Source organism: Pavona decussata, unplaced genomic scaffold (assembly GCF_977016875.1).
Source record: "Pavona decussata unplaced genomic scaffold, jaPavDecu1.1 SCAFFOLD_100, whole genome shotgun sequence".
Lineage (NCBI taxonomy): Eukaryota > Metazoa > Cnidaria > Anthozoa > Scleractinia > Agariciidae > Pavona > Pavona decussata.
In genome coordinates, this window is record NW_028145515.1 from 1,725,617 (window position 1) to 1,748,822 (window position 23,206).

The 23,206-nt window shown below is 38.1% G+C and overlaps 2 protein-coding genes across 3 annotated transcripts; one reads left to right on the forward strand and one right to left on the reverse strand.

Moving 5' to 3' along the window:
* The first annotated feature begins 716 nt into the window (after nucleotides 1–716).
* Nucleotides 717–14,372, forward strand: LOC146472274 (regucalcin-like). Its single transcript, XM_085119671.1, has 12 exons — nucleotides 717–895; nucleotides 2,347–2,383; nucleotides 2,579–2,649; nucleotides 2,837–2,870; nucleotides 3,692–3,735; nucleotides 4,548–4,622; nucleotides 5,694–5,738; nucleotides 6,429–6,499; nucleotides 6,635–6,719; nucleotides 11,873–11,938; nucleotides 12,586–12,707; nucleotides 12,905–14,372. Exons 1-12 carry the CDS (start codon nucleotides 749–751, stop codon nucleotides 13,011–13,013), a joined length of 906 nt encoding a protein of 301 aa, XP_084975797.1. The 5' UTR covers nucleotides 717–748; the 3' UTR covers nucleotides 13,014–14,372.
* LOC146472275 (uncharacterized) lies at nucleotides 14,304–22,524 on the reverse strand. 2 transcript variants are annotated; one of them, XM_085119670.1, is made up of 5 exons: nucleotides 22,357–22,524; nucleotides 18,417–18,622; nucleotides 17,168–17,369; nucleotides 15,869–16,074; nucleotides 14,304–15,491 (listed from the first exon to the last, which is right to left on the reverse strand). In XM_085119670.1, the coding sequence occupies exons 1-5, from the start codon at nucleotides 22,442–22,444 to the stop codon at nucleotides 15,276–15,278; spliced, it is 918 nt and encodes a 305-aa protein (XP_084975796.1). In that variant the 5' UTR covers nucleotides 22,445–22,524; the 3' UTR covers nucleotides 14,304–15,275. The 2 variants fall into 2 exon arrangements, with proteins under 2 accessions (XP_084975796.1, XP_084975795.1); XM_085119669.1 differs by lacking the exon at nucleotides 22,357–22,524 and adding an exon at nucleotides 20,049–20,392.
* Nucleotides 22,525–23,206: the final 682 nt, after the last annotated feature.

Sequence of the window (23,206 nt, forward strand, 5' to 3'; positions counted from 1 at the left end):
GCAAAGCACGTCGAAGAAATGTACTGAAATGAAAAACGCACGCCGCGGCACGGAGCCATTGATGTTCTCGTTACCGTCTCATTCGTCCATTCCTGTTTCAGCTTCTTCTCGGTTTTCACTGTCACGCCATTGAAAAAAAAAATCGAAACCATTCCATGAGTGAAGTCAAGAAATTGACATGATATAGAGGATAAATAAATAAGGCATCTGTTCAAGTGTCAGGTCTGTGCGGCATTCCGTACTCGAGTTATTTGACAAAATGTTCCACATAAATTTATAGAGCTTAGTAAGGAGACGCCATGTTTGTGTCCCTCTGAGGGGCACAAACATGGCGGCCGGAAATACGAAAAAACATCTGGAGTTCACTTTTGCCAGAAAAGAGGTTTGTTTGCCCTTGTGAATTTTCGAATGTTTAAATTAATATTTCTCCTCAAACTTAACTTGTTTAGAATGCTGAAAACCACCCGAAGAGTCAATTTTAAGATACGGAAAAGCTCTGTCACGGTCGTCCTCCTTATGTCACGCACGATGGAAACTCGGAAATTGAAACTGTTCTTTTTTCAAAAGGAAGCACGACATCGAGCTAAGAAATTGTGAACAGACATATTTTAAGGTAATCTTTCCTTGAATGAAGGTAAAAATTTTGTAGGCCTCCCAGTTTTGAATTCTAGAATTTGGTGAGGTCACGTGAAAACCGAGAATACTTCAAACATTGAACTCGTACCCAGTTTCTGCCGTCAAATCCAAAATGGCGTCTCATGAGATTTCTGTTGTAGGCGAAAATATCTGTGCGAAGCTCGGAGAAGGGCCACATTGGGACACCGTCACTCAGAAATTACTTTGGGTGGACAGTTTTGACTACAAAGTTCATGTTTCGAACGTGGAGACAGGCGAGGTAAGCCAAAGTCAAACGAGTACACGGCGCGAAAATTCAACTCGCAGCAGGCTCCAGTTGCTCAAAGAGCGGATAATTTTATCCACTGGTTGCTATCCGGTAGATAAATTGCAAGATTTTCCTGCCTATAATATGTGAATAGAGTAGAAGCATACAGTATGTCAAATTTAAGCTGAAGTATGGGATTGCGTAGAAAAACTTGGCAAAAGCATTTGTTGGAGTACATTAAATACTCCGCAGGCATGGATAGCGACTTATCCATTGGATAAAGTTATCCGCTCTTAGAACAACTGGGGCAGCTTGGCACATGCGCGTGAGCTTGTAATATCTTACATGCTGGACTTTCATGATAGCCGTGTTTTTATGAGGACCAGATAAGTTACATGTAGTATGAAAGAGTTCTTACAGAAGATTTTATGTTTAATATTACCTCCTAAAGGAGAGTTCTAAAACGAGTTCACAAATTACTTCAGTTTACTTCTGCTATATTTGTAAGTACATTAAGTCTGTCGGTCCCTGGGAGTCCCCATGTAAAAGCCCTGTGATTTCTGGTAGCCTCCCAGCCAAATATATCTTCTTGTATATTCTCTGGTGTAATAGTTAATTTGTCTCTTTTATCTCAACAACAGTTCCAGAAAAAATCCATACCCACCCCACGGAAGGTCATCAGAAATTCCTAGGGGGAAGGGGGTCTTAAAAGTCAAAATTTTAGAAGCAAAGTATGAAGCTAAACTGGAATTTCCTGGGGGGGATGGGGGGTGCAAAACAAAAAACCTTCCGTGGGGGAAGTATGGATATTTTCTGGAACTGCACATTATCTCTTGGCTAAATGAAATAAAATCAATCAATCAATCAATCACATGTAGTTAATATAATTATCCTGGGTATAATATGAAAGGAGGGAAAACATGGTCTGACCGCCCATCGTCTTACAGTCAACCCAGGTCACTCGTGAACAGTATTTCCAAGAATGAAATGAACATTCGAATTTCTCTTTGTAATGTCCGACGTGTGAATGGAATGTTGGACATTTCTCTGGAAATCATTCCGAAAAAGACGCGCTAACTGAAAAAAAGATTCAAAATACATGTACTTGGGAAACAATTGTTCTTAAAATATTCAGTTTTGCAATGTAAAGTAAAATTCATAGCTTTATACCGTCAATAAGCTAGGAAATTTATACGGGAACTCTGAAATCTCGTTAGCGATTTTCAAAACTGACATGTAAATTTCAAAACTCCGTTCAAATTTCAAAAATATTGTTCACGCGTGACCTGGGTTGACCCACTTGACTGTAACACCAGCAGTATTTCAAAACATCTTTAACATATATTTAATATAGTTGCCTCCCTTGGCCATACAGTAAAGTTAATACAAATGTCAGACTGCAGAAAAATTGGTTTTTAAAGGGTTTTACACTGTAACAATATTCAATTTCAACTTCTTTCCAGGATAAAAGCTATCAGCTAGATGGTATTGTTGGAAGTGGTAAGTTAACTATTACATGTAATTTCAGTGTTTTAATGGGTCTTATAAAAGGTAACTGTAATTTTAAGTTAAGCACTGTTAATCAATATTCAACACAAGCAGTATTTTCCGTCAAATATGCAAATTTCAATCTTGATCATTACACCCATCTATTTATTATTAAATAATAACTGCTTTTTTTTTTCATTGTGGTAGTTGTTCCAAGGAAGAAAGGGGGATCTGTTCTTGTTGCAACACAAACAAGTTTAGTTTTTCTAGATCTGGAGGTAAGACTTTGAGAGGGAGTTTAGGAGGCTAATCAGAATCACAATGATCTTATCCTTTTCATTGAGAACTTAAGTTCAACCATATTATAAAAATGTTTAGTAAAATTAATGGTTTTGAAATTAGTCATGTTGTACATATTTTGTAAACATCATCTAAACTGACTGTCCCTTGGACATTTCTTTCCAGACTGGACAAAAAGAAGTAGTGGCCACAGTAGACAGTAAGTGTATTATTGTGTAATTGTCTCATCTGTCAGTTAATTGTCTGCCCATTGATGTCTCTGTCCATCTGTCTGTCTGTCTGTCTGTCTGTCTGTCAGTCAGCTGATCAATTTATTTGCCTCCTTGGAAGTAACATTACAAGACATCAGTATCTGGGAAAAAGTTTGACCTATTTTAAAGGCACTGTTATGACCACTGGTTAATTTTTCTTGTACCTTGTCTCACAATTTTGTTGAGACACAAGTTGCAAAAATTGTTGCCTATAAGTGTAACATGCCCTGAAAGGAACCTGCCTCCTATTTTTTTTGTTGTTGCTGCAATTGTTGTAAGAAGTAGAAGTCAGTTGTACTTCGTGCAATGGTGACTGCAACAAAAATGTTGTGAGATGTGTTCATTTCAGGATACATTGTTACAAGTCATTACCTAACATTTTGTGCAACTTGTGTCGCAAACAGTACTTTAATGAAGTTGCAAGACAAATTGTATCACTGTAACAGCACTAAAGACTAAATGGAGATTTTTACTGTAGGTGGGGATTCCAGGGTCATTGGGTAATAAGCCGAATCATAAATGCATTTATATTAATTGTTGAACAGAGATTGAGTTTTGCATGTACATGTACAGTGTACATGTAATTATTGTCAGTAGTAATGCTTTACAAGGTCTTAAACTTGAGAAACATTACATGTACTCAGTTTGATTTTGACAAAGTCAAATTATCACTGTTTCATTTAATTTATTTTCAATTTGTTTATTACTTACAGTATACCCTGTAACTCTACTTTATGATTTAATTACTGTCTTTAATTCTACTCTACAGATGACAAACCTGAGAACCATTTGAATGACGGAAAGTGTGATTCAGTGAGTGAACTTCAAGATAATAGCGTGTTTCTCTATAAAACAAATCATACACCTTTAAGATGATTAAAATGTTAATATTAATGTAAAAGTTTCTGAGAAATTGATTAAAACATGCAGTGGTGGTATTTCATGCATGTGGACTCTGGCTGATTTGCTAGAAGATCTGAAAACATGTATTGATACAAACTTCAATCTGTCATCACCAGCAGAGGATTGGGATGGGGGCCCACCCCCACCCCAATCCGCTCGAAAGCGCTATCCTCCCGCAGCTGGCCTAAAATAGAGCCTGCTCGCAGGCTATGTGTACAGTGCAATGCAATGATCATTAAAATATGTTTAAATAATTATTATAATAAAAAAAAAATGATCATTGCAGTGTCAACGATGGTGGTGAAAGGTCCAGCAGATACATGTTTTCTGATCTTAAAAAAATGTCATGCAATTTGAATCTGAAAATTGTATGTCAATCATAGTTTTGATTCTCCTTGATAAAGTCGGTCTGGATAACATTACAATTCATTTCCCAATGCGGCTGCCCAGCAGGAGCCTGGAAGCCTGGGGCGCCCAAGGGAATGCTCCGGGCGCCTAAATTTTTTGCAGCAGCACCTAACACTTCACTGTTGGGCTCCTAACTTTTACACTTTTGGCCTTGTGGGCTCCTTGGAATTTTTCTTAGGCAACAGCCTTGGTTTCCCATTCGCTTTGGGACTGTTCGTCACAAAACATTTTACATTTGCATTTTGAAAATGAAAATGAAAGAGAAAAGAGTTTATGACTTTTTAATGATCCCAATTTTCTAAATTCTTTAACAGATGGGAAGATTTTGGGTGGGATCCATGGGTCCTGAGCCAGAACCAACCAAGGTTGTTCCAGAACAAGGATCTCTGGTGAGTCTGACTCTAATGTACAGTGTACATCAGTCAAAACCGTTAGCTGGGTGTTCCCCTATACAAGTTACATGTATATACTGTACTATGTGTGGTACGAAAGGGTATGGCGTTTGAGTTCTTTTGGTCTGAAATAGGGTATAATTATAGATTTTAACCATTGTGGTCTGAAAGTCTGAAAATCTGAAAATGAGTATGGATTTCACAGAAACAGGTATGGATTCTAGAAACCAAGTCTGAAAATGGGTACAAATTTTTAGAGGCTTGATCTGAAAAATGGTACTGGAAAATGACATAGAGTATTTTGGTCTGAAAGAGGGCCATCCTGACGGTTTGGAGAACTGAGTGGCACATCCCCAGCCAAAATTGTGCCAAAAGTGTCCCACCCCCTCCCCTGGCATCTGGTCAGATAATTCTCAGCTAGTAAATCATTCTTTAATCATGTGCAACAGGGTGCTGCAGCCCAGCTGTCATTCAGTTTTTAGCCACGTGTCACTTGAGCTTCACACCCTTAACGCTCTTGCTGCTTTATGAGTAAAATCACCCAACATCTGTCAAGATTATTCAGCCAATATTTACAGCTGAACATTATGAGTTTAATGGCTCTGAATGACAGCTCTGGTTCTGCACCCAACACTGTATCTGGGGTGAAGAGTTATTTAACTGGAAAATACACCACTCATAAAATTCATACAAAACTACTGTTACATCCAGGACCTGATGGCTGAGTGGCATATTTTCCATTGATGACATCATTTCCTGCCTTTTCACAGTTGTTTGTGCAAACAGTCGGTGAAAAATGGCGATCAGTGATAAATTTGTACATAATAAAAAGAAAATTAATGGTGGCTTGAAGATATGAATTTTATTTTCTCGTGTTAAAACAATATTTTAATCACTTGCTGCACTTGTTCGTAAAATATTTTTACACTGGAAAATAAAATTCATATCTTTGTGCTGCCGTGTAATATCCTCTTTTTATTAATAATGCCACTAATGTCATTCATTTTTTAATTAAATTGTTATAATAATTATCCCCTCCTAATGACATCCACGTTTTCTTTGTTGTAGTTTTGTTTCAGTGGTGATAGAAAACTCACAACATGGGTAAACAAGGTAGGTAATTATAACACCTGTTGGTTGTAAATTATTGACTTTATTTTACGTTATACAGTCGAACCTCCCCTTGCAACCACCTCTCTTGTCCGACTACTTTTCCTAAAAACCAAATTTCCCCAGTCAAATCACTTATAGTTGGAACCTCTCATAAGTGACCACCTCTCGTAGGCCTGGACGACCACTTTTAGAGATCAAAGTTTACAATTTTCTTTTGCTTTTAATCTCCCGTAAGTGACCACTTGTTACAGCTGCACATACGTCCTCATATCAATCCCCTGTCAGGAGGTGCACAATTTGCCTTTGTAACATTATCACATGTACATTCTCAAGGGTAGTTCAGGTGACATGAATGTCTCAAACAGAGGTACCGGGTTTCCGAAAATAGACTTGTCCCATTCGCCATATTATCACAGGCAAACCATCAACTTGGATACTGAAATTCAATGGCAATTTAATTTTGAAAAGTTTAAAACATTTTTGTGGCTACTAAATCTTTGGATTCACCTTATGCAAATTTATGAGTTCAAAATTTAGACCCCTTGTGGTCTGTCGACCTCTTGTAAACAACCACCTAGGCTTGACATTTTGGGTGGCTGCTCACGGAAGGTTTGACTGTTATAATTGTGTTTAATATTTTTAAAAGCAAGTTGCAAATCTCTCCTTAAAACCAGTAGTTTTGTTTTGCAGATTACAATATCTAATGGAATGACTTGGAGCTTGGATAAAAAGACATTTTACTACATTGATACAGCAACTAGGTAAGAAAAAGATTAACCTTTCGTAACTATGACTTTTGTATTGTATTTTGGATTAATGTTTTGAACAGCTGTCAGTTGATGATATTTAATTACTTGCTTATTTTTCTGGGGATTAACACTGCTTTTCGTAATTAGCAAGATTGATGCTTTTGATTACAATGAGCAAGCTGGTTCAATATCAAATCGACGAACTGCAGTAAAAATTGATCCATCGCATGGGGTAAGTTGGTTTTTGAAAACATTTAGTCCATGGGCCAGAAAGTGAAACCCTCCCCCCATCTCGGGATTTTTGCAGACATGTATCATTTTAAACCTCTACCCAAGGGTATTCCAAAAATCGATGTTTGCACTCGATCGATTGGTGGGTGTGGCCGTACGGCACCATTCTTTATTTTAATCAAAGTGCCACAGGCTACCCATCCCGAAATTTTACAAACAATCTTTTTCAAAGCTATTATCCATGGAGTTAACACACAAAACTACGCGTACTTACTCTTCTCCATTTCCTCTGTTAGATGATCGCTCGACTATCACTGTTAAGCTTCAAAGTTGACTACTGCACATGTCACAAAGTTCATTTAGCCTGTGCAAGGGGTATATGTGAAATGATGCATAAGACATGTAAGAATTACTTATGTTTCTTTGCTGTTAATAAAACAGAGCAGTTACGCACCTTTACAAGATTTAGTAGATTGCAGCCTCTTCAGATTCACTGGAAACAATCAGTATGAGTTGCTTGTCTCACGATGTAGTCACTGGCTGTGGTCCGCTACGTATTGACTTCTTATTGCTAGTCTTCATCAGGTGATAGGGTCGACAGGTTGCGCATCACCATCGTCAGCAGACCATTGTGCCACAAGAGGTAAAAGTGATTAATGTTCGTCACCCAGTTTCTCCATGGTAAATTTAAGAACAGATTCGCGCTTTCCAATACAGCGTCAGGCATGTTGTCGTAATCGAGACTGCTGTCATGTTCATCTTCAGGCGTGACCAAGGGGCTGGCTATTACATCTGCCAGTTCTTGAGGCATCAGATTGCCGGAAGTCCAGAAGATTTCAAGCTGTCCCATGTTTATTGTCAATGATCCAGCCATGCCCATCAGGTCCGGCCAGGGGAATATACTTGGTGTTGGGTCGTCTGCTTTTCTTCCATATGAGAGTTTGATAGTTAGCTCTTCGGATATGCATTCGTAGGCTCTTGTGACAAGGAGGAAGAAGACTTATATCCACTCCGTAGTAGCTTGTCAGCACTATTCCTGGCTTCGCACTGAATCTCTCAATAAACTTCTCATGTCTTAGGTAGCTGATGTCAGCCGACTTGCTGTCATACATAAGGCACGTAAACTACTCCAGATCTTCAAATATGCTGTTTTCTACGTCAACAGATCTTCCCAAAGCATGGAATGAGGGAAGAAACTCTTGTTCCTTTTTAAGGAGTTTCAGGGGCGTCAGTTTCCCATTTCGAACGAACCCGCTGGTAGTATCGCAACCAGTAAATGCGTGCAGGGCTGTGAGGGCAAGATTGACATCAACTCTGAGATCTCTTGCAACTGCATGGATATTCAAAAGACGTCGCTTGTCAACCGTCGCTTGTTTACTTCGTTGCACAAAAACCTCTTCCAGTCACGAGGAACTTTGGTAGACGGTCCTTTCACTAGGTGTGCCTTAGCAGAACCTCTTCGCGATCGTTCTACTCCTTTAATCGAACGGGGATGATAGGAGTCCGTCACAAAGTCAACACGCTGTGCCCGTGGGAGCTGATCAAAAACACATTCAGCTAGCTCTCCAAATGTGCTTGGAAGAGAAATCCTTGCCTGCTGCACCGCATTCCCGTCTATGATGTAGTAATCAAATGCCACGGTGGGTCTCTGTACCAAGTGCAATTTCTCTGCTAGGGAATGCATCAACTTCGACTTGTCAGTCTTTATCAGAGCACCATCTGCAGTAGTGAGTGCCCAAGGGACCTGGCCCAACGGATAACTCAGCACGTTTTCCAAGCGAACTTGATGCTCTAGCGCCAGTATCACCAGTTGCCCAAAGACGTTTCTCTCTGCTGTTATTTCTATGTTTCATCTTTCCTTTCCGCAGACCATTGATGATTTTGCTTGGGTAGCAAACGTTTTGAGACTCTGTTTCTTTACTGGAGAGGGAAAGATGGTCTTCTTCTCTACTAGTCTTTTCTGGACAAACTCCCGATGGGCCCTCTTTCCGATCGATGTCATCAGCCATCAGTATGTCACTTTCGACATCTTGGGGCACAGGAGCGCCGAATGAAAGACAGTATAGCGCATCTTTGTCTTCGATGGTGAATGGATTAGTGAAATTACTAATGGCCTGTAAAACACTGCATGTGTCTTGCTCGCTCTTCACAATTTGCGATCCTCTCTCCTCCTTGTGCGATGTAGCCTCCGGGCTGTTCATACTTGCAATCTCTTTGGTCGCTTGCATTTAGCTCGCTCTTGTGTGCCGTGTGCGACACCATCTGTTGGACGCCGAACGAATCCTGCTAAAACCAACAATGCCGCCGTGAGATTTGGCATGGCGGTTGTTTGTTTGCTCGATGGTGATGTCAACATCGTTCCTGGATGATGGTACATACGATCTGCTGATCTGAAGCCATTGCATTTCAACAATTGCTCCGCTCCGTGATGTGAATTTTCCAGGTTTAACATAATTACCAGGTAGAGCGTGGAGTACCTTTCATAGTTGGGATGATCGAAGCTAAAGAACAAGCTGCACATCTTCTGGAGGCTTGCAAGATGAAGCATTAGATTGTTCTGTTTGGTAATAAAAAATTATTGGAAATAGCGCCTTGAGGTTTGTTAGAAACCTCATACGTCATGTCGGTTGGGCGTACTCGATAGTTTTTTTTTCTGACATTCAAATGATCTCGAGAAACACATTTTCCAAAAAAAACATATGCATTTCAAGACGTTGAAAAGGACTGATTTATCGACTGAAGTGAGATTATTTGCTATAATATCTAACTGTTATATTGATGTAATATATTTAATCAATCATAAAACATCTTAGCAAACGAGCGAAAGCAGCATCAGAGAACAAAAATTTACCTGTCCACTTTTTTCAAAATGGCTGATTAGAAATCCGAGTGTTAAAAGGACTAGGCAATGCATCTTGGGAAGCCGCATGAAAAGTACTTGAGGCACTAAATTGTCGGGCGAGGTGTTTTTTGTGCCAGATCTCCCCCAAATCCCACGCAAACCTTGAACAACTGTAGTTTTGTTTAAATTTATTGGCATTGCCTAGAAAGCGTAGTAATCATCTTGGGTGCATATTTAAGGCACCAATAGCCACGAACTATCGTGGAAAGCAGTTCCGGTGCTCAATAATGCTGCGTTGCTTACGAAATTTCCACATCTGATAAATTTGAGTGATTATGCAGACTTTCTGTGCGACACGATCGTATACATAATCTTATACAGTATAGGTATAAGCTGCATGAACTTTGTGACATGCGCAGTAGTCAGCTTTGAAGCTTAAAAGTGAAAGTTGAGGTATCATCTGACAGAGGGGATGGAGAAGAGTAAGTATGAATAGTTTTGTGTGTTAATTCCATGGATAATAGCTTTCAAGAAGATTGTTTGTAAAATTCCGGGCTGGGTAACCTGTGGCACTTTGATTAAAATAAAGAATGGTGCCGTGCGGCCACACCCACCAATCGATCGAGTGCAAACATCGATTTTTGGAATACCCTTAAGTAAAGGTTTAAAATGATACATGTCTGCAAAAATCCCGAGATGGGGGGAGGGTTTCACTTTCTGGCCCATGGACTAATTCCTCTCTCTCACAAATTAATGCCAAACCCCTTTTGAAAAACCAGGCTTGAAATCAAATAAACTCCACTTCCACAAGGTGGGTATTAATTTTTACTCGTAAAAATTGATGAAGAGCTCTGCCAAAAAGCTGTCAGCTGAACTGTCAGCCCACACGCAGTACCAGACAGCTGTCTGCTGACAGATAATAAATATTACTGGCAAGTTAAAAATCAAGGAGTCAGTGGAATAAAATCTTTAAGGCTTAAAAATCAACTGTCGGATAACACAGAAATCAATTAATGACCAAAAAATAATTTAATTCATTTAACTGTAAATTTTTACTTTCACTTTACCTACCATAAAACTCGTCCAGTCCAATCTACCTTAAAGTCTGGAAAGTGCTTTATAAGATAGTTTGTATGTTGACCTCGGTTTAGGGAAGAAAATAGCATGATGGTGAAGGTCAACAAACAATTGACCATTTGACCATGGTGGCCAGAAAAAACAAATGCTTTGTTTATAATGGAAATGCACTTAACTACCCAAAGCTAGTTTACAGGCATTCCCCTCAGAAATAAAGGGAAACAAATAATAATCAAATCAAACATAACATGTTTAAAATCCCAACTGGCAGCTGAGGAGGCAAACCAGCTGGCTATTTACAAGTGTGGCCAAGGCGGGACTTGAACCCGGGACCTCCTGATTTCAATTCCGGCGCCCTTACCACTGGGCCACGCCGCCTCCTACCATGCCAACTGCATGGCAGCCAACATATACATCTATCACCAACAGTTTACTGACGGTCAGTCAACAGACTAAAGAGGAGCAGTTCTTAGTTTTTTTTCCCAAATGTTAAATATTTAATTACACCAATGTTTATATGAGTTACAATGTACCAATCGTTACTTTATTTCAGGGTGGTATTGATTGTACATGTGACATGAACAGCCCCTACTGACTGAAATTATTAATAGTAACATGAGGCATATTTTAGTCGACAAAACCATGATAGACATTTGCAAAGTTTAGCTTGACCTTAAGAGGGGCTGTTGATAGAACTTTCATTGATTGAGCTATTACAACAGCCTCAGTCAGGTTATGTCAAGACCATTAAGTTTATTGTTCTCATAATAAATTATTATTACGGCAATCCGCTTTCACTCACTTGAGGAAATAAAGGTTGTCGTTGTCGTCGTTGACTCTAAAGGCTTGCATTTAAAAAATAATTATTATGCAATTTGTCGCACTTTTTAATAAAATTTTGTTACGCTCAAGTTGCAATTTCGAATCACGGTCATGTCAAGTATTTACTAGAGGCCCTTTTGTAGGGGTTTCAAACATGTTTGAATTTGATGCAGAGTTTTAGCGTTTTTCAAAAGCTGACATACAGCGACATCATGCTGAAAGCAGAGCAAGTTTTAATATGTATGTTGTGCGATTTGCAGTCTCAACCAAGTTGTGCGGGAAAAATTGCATTGAGGGTGCAACTATTGAAGTTGCATTGGAAATTGCACATGTACAGTACGTGTACATGTATGCTAAAATGCAATAACATTGAATTTTTACTGCATCATTCTGCTGATAAATTTTAATTTTAGTGGCCAGATGGAATGACTATAGATGCAGATGGAATGCTTTGGGTCGCTATGTATGATGGATGGAAGGTCAGTAGCTAGGACTGTATACTAGCTCCTAGTAAATGGTATTTTAAGAATTTATATGAATGTCGAACAGCCTCAATCTTCTTTCGCAAGGCTAAGGAAGTCTTATTAAGGGTTGCAACTTGCCTATCTCGCAATCTTGAAATTACCCTCGGCTTTAATTGTCAATCCCTGTAAAGTTGGCAAGGCTAAAGTGGAAACATTGCTCTGCACATCTGCAATTTCTTTGCATTCAAATTGTAACATAATTATTACATTTAGGGAACCCCTTGGTGCTCTCAGGGGCTTGCATGTTTACTGAGTTTGCTTCTGTTGTGCAGTGGAAGATTTTGCTCTTCTTTACAGATCAAACCAGCTGTTAAACTGTTATTTTCTCCTCCCATCCTATCATACAGTAGGTACAGTATAAAGTGTGGGTGATGCAAATATTGCAACCATACTATTACTGTGATGACCAATCACCATTGCCTTGGTGACCAGTTGGACCTGCACATGGTTGGCATGTATGGCATGTCTATTGCTGTGCATGTAATTGTGCCTATCACATCCATGATGTACAGTATGCCCCATCTTCTTTCATTGCACCTGTATCCCCAAGCTGATCAATTATTGGTGTGCTGATAGGAAATTGATTTTCATTTCTTTAATAGGTACTCTGTTGCAACCCAGAGTCAGGCGAGATTGTTCGTCAATTAGATTTACCTGTTGCCAAGGTAACATCTTGTTGCTGGGGTGGACCAAACTTGGATGAACTCTTTGTTACATGTGAAAGGTATTAAACACCTATTATTTATGTAATGCGAAGTACAAGTTAGAATAGACTTTTTTGTGTGTAAATAAATTGCCATAAGGGAGGATTCAGGACCCTGCAGCTTCCTGGTACGTGAAACAAAAATAACGACATAGTTGGTGTACATAAAATTCTACCCACGTTACGTAATTCAATTTTGCTTTGTTTTTGTCTTTTAGTTTAAGATTGTCTCCAGAGGAACGAAAAGCTCAGCCTCTTGCAGGATCCGTGTTTAGAGTGAAAAATCTTGGCACACATGGTATACCAGCTTATGTATTTGATGGTTAACAATTGGACAGGAAAAAGTCACCTTCCGTTGCCTTCTTTCCTTTTAGGACTTCTTGTTATTAATAATTGAAACGCCCAGTGGTAAGTTATGATTTGGCCTTATTTTGCTCTAATGACTAATTCGGCATGTATACAGACTGGTTCTTGTGTCAGAAAGTATCGTAGTTCCATGTTTACTTTGTAATTTGCCCAACAAGCTTATGACTTTATAGCCTAAAAGCTGAACCAACTGTTGTAAAAGTACATGCAATTTTTGAAATGATTGTAAAACTTCTAACATGATGACAACAACTAGCTGAAATATTAGTGCCTGGTCTTGTCCCATTTAGAACTTATGTTTATCTTATACAGAGAAGAATAGAAATCATCAATCAAAAATAATAGATTAATAGTAAGAGTATTTGAAATCTAAGTGTTTACATGACCTGTATGCAAGTCTAAAATCAAATATCTGCAAAAGTTAAATAATTTACTATTATATTTAAGTTAACATAAAATTAAAGTCAAATGAAATTTGTCAAGTCTGGAAACTATCGACTGAAATCAATAGGAATAAGTATACAGTTATTAGAATTTTAGTAAAAATTAATGTTCATACAATTCTTTGATTGTCATTGATTACTTTTAATTAATACTATCAGATGGTATGAGTTTAGCATATTCAGGGCTTAATCTATTACTTCACACACATGGTGGATGTACCCTACTAATTTTACCTGTGTGTGTATATTGCACCCCATTTATACATGATTTTCAAGTCATTAAAAAAAAAAAACATGCATTAAACACACTATGGCTTGATTCGACAGGCTTTTGCTCGATTATATTACTGGGCTGATTTAGCTAAGGCCATTAGAGCTTTAATCTATATCTTATATGTAATGTACAAGCAGAGGTTTAATGCAATTAAATTTAGTTGTTTTTTTTTTAGGTAGGACTAGTGTGCAACATGGTAACAATTACGGCACAAAAACACAACCAAAGCAGACAAAATTTAGTAGGCCTGTGTATTTGTATAGTTGTAGTTTATATACTGTAGGTGTTATAAAGGAATCTTAATGTGGCCATACCCAAATCAGATTTATTTTTATCATAATAACAAGGCTAATTAAAAATGAATTGAAATTTATAATTTCTTTAAACATTGGCATAGAGTATTGGGCTAAGTCTAATGGGTATTAGCAGGCGGCTAGGCTCAGGACTGCAGGGTGGGAAAATTGAAGACAAAGTTGGTTTAGCTTGATGCCAAGAGGGGAGTAATTATCGCCTTAGAAAAACTAAAACAAGTAGTTGATCAAAAAAAAAATATTACTTTAATAGAGACACTTTGACCATATGCATTAAAATGCTTAAATGTCACACATGAATGCTTCTGTGTTGATATCTTTCATTTATAATAAAAAATACAACTTAAAGTATCAGTGGAAAAAATTCCATTAGCTACATGTACATGTAACTAACACAATCAGAACAGCAGTTTTCAGTTGAAGTTAATTTTGCAACCACCTTCAATTGGTTTTGGTTGGCTCATCAGGAGAATAATGAGAGATTACACCTGCTTTCCTCAAGATCAGTCAGACTGCTTGATCTACATGTATTGGTGTGATAGACTAGCCAATCAAATTGGCAATAATAGTTAAAGCACCTCAGTCTCTGCTAGGTGTTGGGTTGCTTTGAACACAGAATCAATTTCATATCCAGCTTCAAGCCTCGATCTGCACACCCTTTCTAGATTGCTGCTTTGCAATAATCATCTTCATGCCAATATACTAGGTAGATTTGTGAGTGAAAGTTCTTTCTTATTTTGCCATAATTAAAGTTATCCCTAACTAGGATTTCAATTTACTCCTGGTGGGCTTGACGAAAAAGTCACTTGTATTACTGTACCAGTTCATGAATCACTGAAAGTGTTTCTATTTGTGTCTGTTATTTTTCTCTGAATTCTTACTTTGGCAAATTGGTTTAATTTACAACACTCACTTAAAACCTGCTTTAAAACTAGCTAGTACATTGTATCTGACTAATAAATGCCCTGTATCACACTTTGTTCAATAAACACCCTCAAAAAGCTAGGTATTTACATTTAAGTAAACTGTAACTGCATGCACTTAAATCATTGGAAATGAATTTAAGTTATGGCATCATGTTAATTTATCAAGGGCCTGGTAACACTATGATTATAACTTATGAGTCTGGGAATAACCAAAAAAGAAATTAAAAAGAGACTGAAGATTTTTTTTCTGCTGCCTGGAATGTGCTCCTCTAACTCAAACCAGGGGAATTCTTTTGCAGTAAAGCCACAAAATCCCTGATCACGGGCAATGGCACATTGGGATCAATATGAATAACGACAAACATCTTTTGATCCCAAGGTGGCATCAAGACACCAATGGTGACTTTCATTTCTTGGACTTGACTTCGGCTAATCGGATGTGCTTGCCATTGCTTCAGCAGGTTGGAATCTGGGCAGCAGCTTACCTGCCAAAAGAAAATGTTGTAAGAACAAAGATACAATGTACATGCAAGTTATAGTTTTTTAAAGTGAAGAACAGCTCACCTCCACTAACTGTAAGCCAAAAGTTGGCTGACAGTCACTTAAGTCATTTGGGTCGGTTATGCTCTCCGCCCTTCAATTATATACATGTAGTTGCAGAAAAAATCCACACCCACCCTATGGAAGGTCATTGGAATTTTAGAAGCAAAGTATGAAGCTAAACTGGAATTTTCTGGGGGGAGGGGGGAGGGGGGAAGACTTCCTTAGGGGAGTGTGGATATTTTCTGGAACTGCACATTTAGCAGATTTAACTTAAACAGTTAATGTAATTAGTTATTTTAGGAAAGAGAATGTTAATTACCCCAAAACATCCAAACAATCCACAACAACAAGGTTCGATGCCATGAACTGCTACATCCCCACGCACACCTGTCTCACCGGACATCTCCACACTGCGTAAGCAGCGCAGAGGAATGGGCAGGTAGTAGGTGGTGTCGTTACAGGATGTCTGAACTGAATATCCTCCTGGTAGTTTCTTGGGGTCACCCCATTTTATCAAAGATGAACCTGTGAAAATAATTGCAAGCTAAAAATATTAAAAACATTTTATTTAACTTGTTTGCCATATTGGTTAATTAAAGCTCTTGGTTTTAAAGTTACTTTCACAAAGACTGTGAATGACTGATTTTTGCATAATGACATGTACCTTTAGAAGGGGAAAAGATCAAAACGAACCAAAACGACATAAACATAAAACCACTCATACATGTATGTAAAGGACAGTAGAGGCTGCATGTTGTCATTTGTACCCCTATCATAATGATTTTATCATTATATATATATTGCCATTTTTATTGTGGCTCAAGTGGAACCACTACCCACAAGGGAGTGGTTTCAATGCCAAGCTTTGAACATTTTTGTGGTGTTATTTTATGGTCCATAAGAGTACAATATATCAAGTTCAAGTTTATTCTGAATTTCCTAACATTCTAAATAGTCACTTTGCTTCAGTAGGCCCTAAACTAGCTTCCAGGATACCCAACTCGCCAAGTACTGACCAAAGGAAACTGCTATTGACTTTCATTGTTTTTTTGCAATAACATGGGAAAAGTAGGAGCAGATCAGAGTTGGCTTTAATTTCCATTGAGAAAGTGTGCATTAAATAATAATAATAATAATAATAATAATAAAGATAATACATTTGTATAGCACAGACTTAATTCCATGAAATGTTCAGATGCGCGTGAAAATAATTATTACAACATACAATAACTGAATTATAAAATAACGAGAACGTTTAAATTAACAAAAACCATAAATAAAATTTATTAAGTGTTAATTGACTTAATTGTAACTTTGTTAAGCTTCTTTGAACAAGAACGTCTTGCTTAAAGTCTTAAAAGTGTTGATCGTCTGCTGGCATCTGATGTCACTTTTATTGTCAGTACTCTTATAATAATTATAAGCTACATGTATACTGGAGCCAATCAACACGCTGGAATTTTGACAGCTATTGTAAAAATTTTGGTCTGAAAATGGTTTTTTCAGCTATATGCATTGGTCATGGACAGACTTTCTCAGGCAGTTATAACTTGTAACCAGTCATGATCTACCACCCTTCAATCCGCATTTGCCTGTGTGGAACAAGTGATAAACTCACCAATAGTAAGCTGTGAGGACAGGAAAAGAAGTCTCTTGTTTGTCAAAAGGCAGATCCCACCACTGCGCTGACTAACTGTGGCACCACTTTCATTACAGAACCGCACATGGGTGTAGTTCATGAAAGTGAAATTATTCAAAGCTTGGAAAGTTTCACCTTCATAGATGAGCCCAGCTAAGAGATCTTTGTAACTCAAGTTACCCTGTTCAGAGAGAAATGATTTAATAATAGTATGAACAAGACATTATTTCTCTTGCATACTCATGATGTACATGCATGTATAAATAAGGTACAAAAATATCCGTCAGCTATGTGGTTCTCATAAAAGCTATAACAATTGAGTAAATGGTGGAAAAGTGCCAAGAAATTTATTAAAATTCCAGGCTTTTCAGGCTTAGCCCTTCATCATTGGAAGTCAAGTGTGATTTTCATTGGAAATAGGGTACGTATAATTTTAGCATTAGTGTTTTTAGTAAAGTGAACCATATGCTGTAAAAAAGGTTATTGCAGCTGCGTCCTTTAAATAAGTCATCAGAACCCATGCTTTACTACACGTACATGTAGATCAATTTTCATTAGTATCAAAAGTAATTTAATTTGCATTTTGCTTTCAATTGGTTTTGCCATACCACCCTACAGTTTTGTGGTAATGGTGATGACAATGATAATAATGGTGATAATAATTATTAACAATAATGACAATAATTATTATTAAGCCTAAGAAATGTGGGTGGTCAGACTCAACTCCCGTTGAGGGGGCGGGGGTGGGGGTACACCCCTATATAGGCTATATAGGTATGTGCCGTCCCAAAGGGTTTGAATTTCGAGCTGTTTTGGTCTGAAAACAGCCAGGTAAAGATTTTGACCATTATGGTCTTAAACTGGGTATGGTTTCAAGGGAACCAGGAGAGCGTATAAACGTATTTGTCTTTTCAACTCCAAATGAATAGTAGAGAAAGAGAAGTATCCAAAATATACATGTATTTGTGCTGAAGTTTGGGTGAATTTTATCAATTCTTGACTTAGGCACTGATGCGAAGCTTAATTATGAGCTAGCAAGCCAGGTCTGAAAACAGGTATGGATCTTAAAGGCCAGGACTAAAAACAGGTGTGGAAAATAGCATGTTTTGGTCTGAAATAGGGTCAGGATTTGGAGAACTGGGCGGCACACCCCTACTGAGAAGTAGGAGTGATAATTTATTGTTTCTCCCTGACTAAGGTTTTCAATGCATGGACTCTTATTGCTCACCTTGAGGGAAACAAACTGTCCCTGAACTGTGCGTTGAAGCTGATCAGCGCTATGACGTAGAGTTGCCTGCAGAGTTGCACCACTCATATGTTCGGTGGTTAATCCACCCCACAGGCCTCTGGAGGTTGGGTCCAACATGGCATCTGAGAAAGCCTGGGGCTGATGCACCACAGGTGGGGCAATCCTCGCCAAAAAATCCATATCAACTACGGAGAATTGAAAATTAGACTCAAAGTTTGTTTGTTTTAGCCTTTTACTCAAGCTTGTTATGTAGTTCTAAATTTTCATTTCTTGCCTTGCTCTTTATTATGCTGCACAGGGTAGTTTTAACTTTTGACTTTTGACTTTGGATAAAAATCTATAAGTGTGACCATTCACAATCACATACAGTCAACTCTTGCCTTGCGGACACCTGGCTATTACGAACACCCCGATAATACAGACAGTAGCTAAATCCCCAGAGAAAATAAGTTACAGACATTTGACTGAAATAATTCCTGCTATTACAGACTCTCCTTATTACGTATCCTAACTAGTGGTCCTGAAGGTGTCCACAATAAAGGGAGTTGACTGTATTGAGTAGTACTTTCTGTGGTTAACTTATAATTTATAATGCTGTACATGGTGGTTCTGACTTTTGAGGCTACAATGAAATATATCCAAGTGTAATCATTCAGTTTAAAGCTACTGAGCAGTATTTGCCAGCAGTACTGTTTATCAATAAGCTAATGAATGAAAATCCACCACCTCCCTGTTCTCCTGACCCAAACCTTTGTTTGTTCTTTCTCCGGGTCTTTCTTCACTGCCTACATAAGTTGAGGCAGGTGAACAGCTGCCAGTAAGGGTCTTTGAGTGGTTGTGAAGACCAATCCCGCTAGCAAAACATGTCAAGGGATAGAATTCTGAGAGTGATGGTCTTGATTTCTTTTTTTTTTTTCCTTCATTTCCTTAAATCCTGCACCTCGAACAAAACTTCACCCACCTCCCCCTCGTCTTCCGCCTTCCGACACATAAGATTTCAAGTCTAGCCTGGCGCCCGGCCCCTATGTTTATACAACGACGTTCTCAAACAATCAGAACAACGCTAGCAAAAAATTAAGCTCATGCCGGGTACGTGTTCTCCAAAAAACACATACGAAATTGAACAAGGAAAACATTTGAAATATCTATTTACTATATCATGAAAAAAAGGCTCCTTGCTCCACGAATGAGTCGATAAAATCCAGAGAGAATTAGCTTAAGGTTGAGTAAGTCCGAACAATATATGCAAGTAGATCGCATGTAATTTTTGGAGGGAACTTTTAATATAATTAGCTTAGTTAGTTAAGCGTATCCTTAACTGCAGACTGAATTGATTAATGCCATGGTGAAAAAACAAATTAGGCTCTTTCGCGCTTGATATATTACATATGCGGTTTAAACAGTATGGTTAACTTCTACTTTTATTACCATATAAGATTGCATAGTGTTCTCGGAGCGTGCAACACTGTGACCACCATTTGTAAGTATCCAGCATAAACTTGCAGACCTAGTTCAACGTTTTTTAACTTTAAAACAGTAGCAGGTTATAACTTTACCAAACTGTTGAAAGCCGCGAGGAGCCGACAGAGTATAAATTTTACAAAAGCTTACTTGAGCTGCTCGTGGCATATGACGGCCCTTCAAAATTTCTCTCTGCCATCTCTTCCAGTTGTATTGGAGCCCCACGATGCGCAAATGCTTTGTCGTATTCTGCGAACTCGTCGCTGCTCGGGCTTCTGCTGTGTTCGTTTGAAAACTTGTCGTAACTCATTTACTCACTGGAGGACGGACTATCCCTTTTTTCACAAGAGTGAAGAGTTTCCCGGTTTCTAGGAAATGTTCAAGGACATGTGGTTTTCGCTTCGCGAGTTCTCGGAAAAACACCGGATGTCGGGCAACTTTCACAATAGCCAGGGAACCGAGGGATGGCTCAACTATTTTTCTTTGCGTTGTAAATCTTTCATTTGCTGCAATTGATGTGTTAATTTTTCGGCTGTCTACCAAAATCAAAATCATTTGATTATTGCATTTATTTGGGCAATCATAGCTCAAAAACTAAACCGGCAATGACTTTGAAATCATAAAAGAGCCTAAAAGATCTTCCCCACCCTCCAGGGGAATGATTTGGTGTTTATGAATATGAAGGAGTTCTTTGTCCGAGGGATTTTCATTCAAGTTCAGCAGTCATGCGCTAAGCGTTAAAAACATAATAATAAGATAAAAAATAAATAAATAAAACGCGTCAAAATTCAAGTTATGTGTACTTAACAAAATTCATGACTTTAGTTATTTTTAATCCAGCTTCTGAGACTTTTTTCTGACGTGCTCTTTCAACCTTTGAAAAGGAGGAATGTATTAAATTTCGTTAAAATCCACGAGATTACACAGCTGGCTAACAAAGCAGGGAACATTGGCAATCAGGCCGAGACTGTTCTGGTTCCTCGATGTACCACTGCGGGATACACTGAGCATTCTTTTTTTTGAAAAGGCGAACCAATTTCGCAAACCCAGAACAAGCCGAATTAAAGACTGTTTATGATGTATATACTTCAGTTACCAGTTGAAATGTTGGGCCATTTCTCATCCATCAGTAAGCACAGGGAACGCTTTTAAAGCAATATGTTCAAGATCTTTCAGCTATGTGCAATAACATTTCTGACATTTTAAAATAATTTTAACTTTATTAATTAAAATTATTCTTGTAGACTCTCAATGAGCAAGGTGCTAACCATTTACTTCCGCAACGCGTAAGGCCTTAAGTGGCGGAGTCCAATTGCCGTATAAACTTTCAACTGTCGATCTATCTGCCAATTCGCAGCATCACAAATATGGGAAACAATAGACTGTAACATTAGGCAATCAAACTCCGCTTTTTCGTTTAAAACCAATACAGGAAAAATTTGCTTATAAACCAAAAGTAATGTAGAGTTCTTCACCGTCATCCGTTCGCTAAACACGCTCTTTTTCTTTTTCAAACCGTTCCAAATAATTTTCTCTTCCACCGAAATAATTTTCTCTTCCATCGTAAGCAGTGCCCAACTCGAAAGCAGCATGCTCGTTTGGGCACTGCTCACACTAAACCAAACAAATTTATCCTAATTCTTTTTAATCCTCCTTTGTAATATAAATGTTTATTGTTTTTTATGTATTGTATTGAATCTCGTTGTACGTGTGAAAAATAAAATTGAATTGAATTGAATTGAATTGCCGTTGTGCTCGTCTGATTGCTCCATTATGTAACTCTATTAAACGTTTGAGTCTATGAATGAAAGATTCCCTGGAAGTGTGAGTCGTACAGAAATGAAAGATGCTCTTAGTCACCGTGAATGTGGTGCCCTGTGGACTGAACCATATAGAGCAGATCTTGCAAAATCAAGTTCAATTTCAAAAGAAAGATAGCGAGCACACCCCGCTTGCTACCAGTTTATTAATATGCTGTTGTTTATTGAACTGTAACATTTGGGCTGGTTGAAGGTTTCCCATTCAAATGAAATCTAAAGAGCCGTTTGTCTTCTTAAGATGCTGTAAATAACATAAACCTAATCATGTATAATCACGGGTGAACCTGAGAATTCAGTGGGTCGGTTTGAGTATTTTTTCATACCCTATTTCTTCGCGCCACTTGCCGACATATATCTTAACTGTTTATGGCCATGCATAAGACTTTACACATAAATTAAAATCTGTACCATATCTTACAGACTTAAACCAAACTGCTCCAAAATTAGCGTTCATCCTCGGAATAAAAACCTGCCAAACTCACCGAAGTGTCGTAGAATACGCAAACTAAAGGCTTAATTAAACTCCATTAGATAGTGTTCGAGGCAACGAAAGGTGGAAAACAATGAAACGGTTGTCTCCGAAAAAGACCCCCTTCCCGACCCTTGGGTTCATTCAAACAGCAAAACATTGATCTCACCGTTAGAAGCCATGTCTTGAAGTTGAAGATGAACGTCTTTGGAACCAGCAAGATTCCCTCTAGAGTTCCTTTGCTTCTTGAAGCTCATTCGCGTTCAGTCGCTGTTGCGCCGTTTAACGACACTGTTCTTTTAAACGACTCCCTCGATTTCTTGGAACTCATTAGCATAATGCATTTATTTAGTCATTGACGCTTTTGAAAATTTTTTTCTCGGAAAAGGTTAGTTTGACCTCGCCTTGTTTATATTCTAAGAAAGGTCATTTGTGCTTCCGCTGTATCGTTTCTTGGAAGGCACATGGTTATTAAATCCATGTGGTCTCCAAATTTTATTTTACGATTATTAAGCACTTTTAAACGGGGGTAATTTGACCAAAGGTCAGTATACAAGTACACAATTCAATTTGTTTTTACACATTTTTCATATATTTTACTGTTTGTTGTCGACTATCAAGTTACTTTTAAAATTTAAAATTTTCTTGACACGGTAAGCAGTGATGCCTGACTTAAGTTGTCAAAAGATTTGAAGGGATTGGGAGCTTTTAAAAGCACCGTGCAACAGATACTTTATTTATCCTTTGTTAAAAAACGCATTAATGTTCTTGTGATTCTTAGGAAATTGATTTGCCTGGGGATCTCGAAGTTCGGAACATTTAACCAAACTACTTACAAAATTATAAAATAAATGTTGTCTTCTGTCTTCCCAGGTCGTTTTGTGTCCTTTTGAAAACATTTGTGTAAGCTATAAATCCAGTTTGATCTGCTCGCATGCATGCTTAAGCTAAAAATTAAAGCTGCGGATTAAAAAATTTTAAGAACGGAATTTGATTCAAGGGCCCACGCAGGGGGAGGA